The sequence below is a fragment of the Octopus sinensis genome, linkage group LG22 (genome assembly GCF_006345805.1).
Source record: "Octopus sinensis linkage group LG22, ASM634580v1, whole genome shotgun sequence".
Taxonomy (NCBI): Eukaryota; Metazoa; Mollusca; class Cephalopoda; order Octopoda; family Octopodidae; genus Octopus; species Octopus sinensis.
Window position 1 is genome coordinate 11,159,504 of NC_043018.1, and position 3,893 is coordinate 11,163,396.

Sequence of the window (3,893 nt, forward strand, 5' to 3'; positions counted from 1 at the left end):
ATATATATATACATATATATACATATATATATATTATATATATATATATATATAATATATATACATATATATATATATACACATATATATATATATACACACATATATATATACATACATATATACACATATGTATATATCCATACATATATACACACATATATATATACATACATATATACATATACATACATATATTACATATACATACATATATATAACATATATACATACATATATATACATATACATATATATATACATATACATACATATACATACATATACATATATATGTATAATATATATATTATATATATATATATATATATATATATATATAATATATATTATATAATTACAAAAACTGTTACTCAGAGTTTTACATTCCTGTCCGTCACATTATCACAAGGCAGGATCTTTAACATTGCCCTTGTTTAAAAGTAAATGCTGCCTGTGTTCAATATCCAACAACAATTAACAACAAACAAAAGTGCCCCTGCATCTCTCTTGATTCAAGTTTCATGTTTACCTCTTCCTTGCTTCCTTTCTCCATTCCTACAAGTTTTCCTTTTCTTCCTTACACTCTCTCTCTCTCACACACACTGTCTCTTTCTCTCTCTTGCATTCTCGCTCTCTCGTGCACCCTCTTTCTCCCTCCAGACTCAGCTCTTTTTTGAAGACAACAAAGTCAGGATGAGTTTGTTATCTGTTGCATCAGCTGGTGTTTCCCCTTCGTTACATTTCATGGATGGGTCAGCATGGTTCTCAAGGAGTTTCTGAACAATCGATTCATATTCACAAGAAGCAGCTTTAACAAAGAACAAAAAAGAAATAGAAGAAGAAAGAAACCATTAATAATAATCAAACAAGCAATGATTTCATAAGCAGTAATGAGTTTTACAATTCTCTAAATAATTATGCTTTTTCTTTATAAGCTTAAACTTATGAGATTACTGTCATCATTATCATTTAATGACCGCTTTCCATGCTGGCATAGGTTGGACAGTTTGACTGAGGACTGGCGAGCCAGAAGGCTGCACCAGGCTCCAATGTGATCTGGCAAAGTTTCTACAGCTGGATGCTCTTCCTAACGCCAACCACTCTGTGAGTGTAGTGGGTGCACTTTACGTGCCAGGCGAGGCTGGCAACGACCATGATCGGGTGGTGCTTTTTACGTGCCAGCGACACGGAGGCCAGTCGGGGCGGCACTAAAGATTAAAACTACAGTTAATATTTATAGTAAACAAAGGGTGTGAGCTGGAACAATGGTTAGCATGCTGGGCAAAATGCTTAGTAGCAATCCGTCTGTCTTTATGTTCTGGGTTTAAATTCCACTGAAGTTGACTTTGCCTTTCATCCCTTTCAGAGTCAACAAAATAAGTACCAGTTGAGCACTGGGATTGATTTAACCCCTTAGCATTTAAACCGGCCATATCCGGCTTGTGTATTTTACCTGTTTTAAGTTCAGATTAGCCAGATCTGGCCTCTCACACCTACCCAACAATGTCATTCTAAACATAAAAACAATCACATCATTTGAAATCTTGAAGCTGAAGATATACATGAATTAATTCAAAACAATGTGGAAATAAGCACTACATTTAACAGTAATCTGAATGCTGAAGGGTTAATCAACTCACCCCTACCCTGACATTGCTGGCCTTGTGCCAAAATTTGAAACCAATATTAATTAGTATTCCTTTCTAATGTAGGCACAAAGCTTGAAATTTGGGTGGAGAAGGAGCAGTTGATTACATCAACCCCAGTGTTCAATTGGTCCTTATTTCGTCAACCCCAAAGAGATGAAAGGCAGTCAGCCTCAGGGGAATTTGAATTGTACAGACAGATGAAATGCCATGAAGCATTTAGTCTGGTATGCTAGCAACTCTGCCAGCTCACCACCATAATGATGATGATGATGAAAGGTAAAACTTGGAGGAATTTAGAATCAAAATATAAAGAGATATAACAAAGCAGCAGGGCATTGTGTTAGAAATGGTGAAATTTGATCTCAGAAAGCTGGACCTCAAAAGAAGAAGAGTCACTGTCTGTGCTAGAAAAGTTTCTTCCAACTCATGAATACATGGAGAAAAACAGATATAAAAATTATGACAATGATGAATTTAAACAATGATTTGTAATTTCAACACAAGTCCATCAATTCATAGGGAAGGAGTTTTGTTGATATAATCAAATGTAATATATCAATGGTATTTATTTATTTATCAGACCCCAGAGAGATGAAAAAGAAAATTTACCTCAACAAGATTTGAACTTAGACCATAAAGGAACAATGAAATATTACACAATCTTTACTACTGACCACACTTCCAACCTTGATTTGTTCACTACATTCATCTGTCATTCCCCTCTCACCTACCCTTCCTGATTCTCTGTCCATATTCTCTCTTAAACTCACTTTCTTGTATCTTGAGAGTATGCTCAAACACCTGATTGCCAACATCATTTTCTTCTTTCCAGTTACTCCCTCTCACTTTTATATTAATGCAGGGTGGCCATATATCTCCTCTACAGTAAGACACCTGTGCCTGTCCTATCCCTGTCATAGCTTCTCAATGCTTAACATGAAGCCACGTCCTTCAACCCATCATAGTTGAAAGACTTTTTTCTGTCTTGTGATTTACTTGACAACCTCATTAGTGCCATAATCACACACCCAAAAAATGAAAATGGTAAACACAGTAAAGTGGAAGGGCATCCAGCCCTAGAAACCATGTCAAAACAGACATTGGTGCTTGAAATCCTCCGGCTTTTTGGATCCTGTCAAACCATCCAATCCACATCTTTGGAGGATGGGCAGAAAATGATGAGTATGATGATTTAAATTTAACCCTAATAATTCATTCATTGACCAATATACCCTAATATTTCATTTCATTCATTCAATTCATATTAATTAATATGAACAACAGGAATATTTTATATTGGGACAAGGCCTTAAAAGTTTGAAAGGGAGTAAGTGTAACTAAATCATCAGCCCTCAAGTAATACGGGTATTTTATCAACACAGGAGAAATAGATAAATCTGACACTGACAGGCTTTTACGCCACAATGTAAAGAAATATAACCAAATTCTCAATGCCATTTTGTCTGTCACTTGTAAATTTGAACAATTACATAAAAATTCTGGAAAATGATGAACATGAAGCAACACATACCATAATGCAGTGGTGTTTGGCCATCTGTTGCCTGACAAGAAAGGAATTAGAGAAAAGAAAACCAATTATATATTTATAGAATAATGAAATACTGAAATGTAAAGAAAAATCTAAGAATTTGATATTTTTGCAAACTGAATAAATCAAAAAAATACATTAACAGTATTGTATGAATAACCTCCCTTCTTTCTCATGATAGGTCTCTGGTTTCACTGAAAATGAAATCCCAAAAGTGATACGTTTATTTCTGAATATACTCTTTTACTTGTTTCAGTCATTTGACTGTGGCCATGCTGGAGCACCGCCTTTTAGTTGAGCAAATCGAACCCAGGGCTCATTCTTTGGAAGCCTATTACTTATTCTATCGGTCTTTTTGCCAGACCACGAAGTTACAGGGACGTAAACACACCAGCATCGGTTGTCAAGCGATGTTGGGGAGACAGACACACAAACATGCATACATATATATATACATATGTACGATGGGCTTCTTTCAGTTTCCGTCTACCAAATCCACTCAAGGCTTTGGTCGGCCCGGTACCACACAGCCACTCCAACCCTAAATAAGCTCCTAAAGTATTTATTTACAAAAAAATAATATAATTTATTGGTCACTTTCACCTTCTTTGAGGGCAGGGAAAACATTTGATATGAAAAATAAAAATCTTCTTACAGGCACACATTTATATAGGTACAAACATGGCTGTGTG

General features: G+C 35.2%; 1 protein-coding gene across 2 annotated transcripts in view; it reads right to left on the minus strand.

The window, feature by feature from the left end:
* Positions 1-298: 298 nt before the first annotated feature.
* Positions 299-3,893, minus strand: part of LOC115223280 (acyl-CoA-binding domain-containing protein 6) — a 25,386-nt gene continuing 21,791 nt past the window's right edge. Inside the window, exons 6-7 of one of the 2 annotated variants that reach the window (XM_036512329.1) lie at positions 3,184-3,207; positions 299-811 (exon numbers count right to left, since the gene is read on the minus strand). In XM_036512329.1, the coding sequence (XP_036368222.1) occupies positions 746-811; positions 3,184-3,207 (90 nt within the window). In that variant the 3' untranslated portion in view covers positions 299-745. Of the gene's footprint in view, positions 812-3,183; positions 3,215-3,893 lie in introns of both variants that reach the window. The other variant, XM_029793786.2, reaches the window with a different exon arrangement.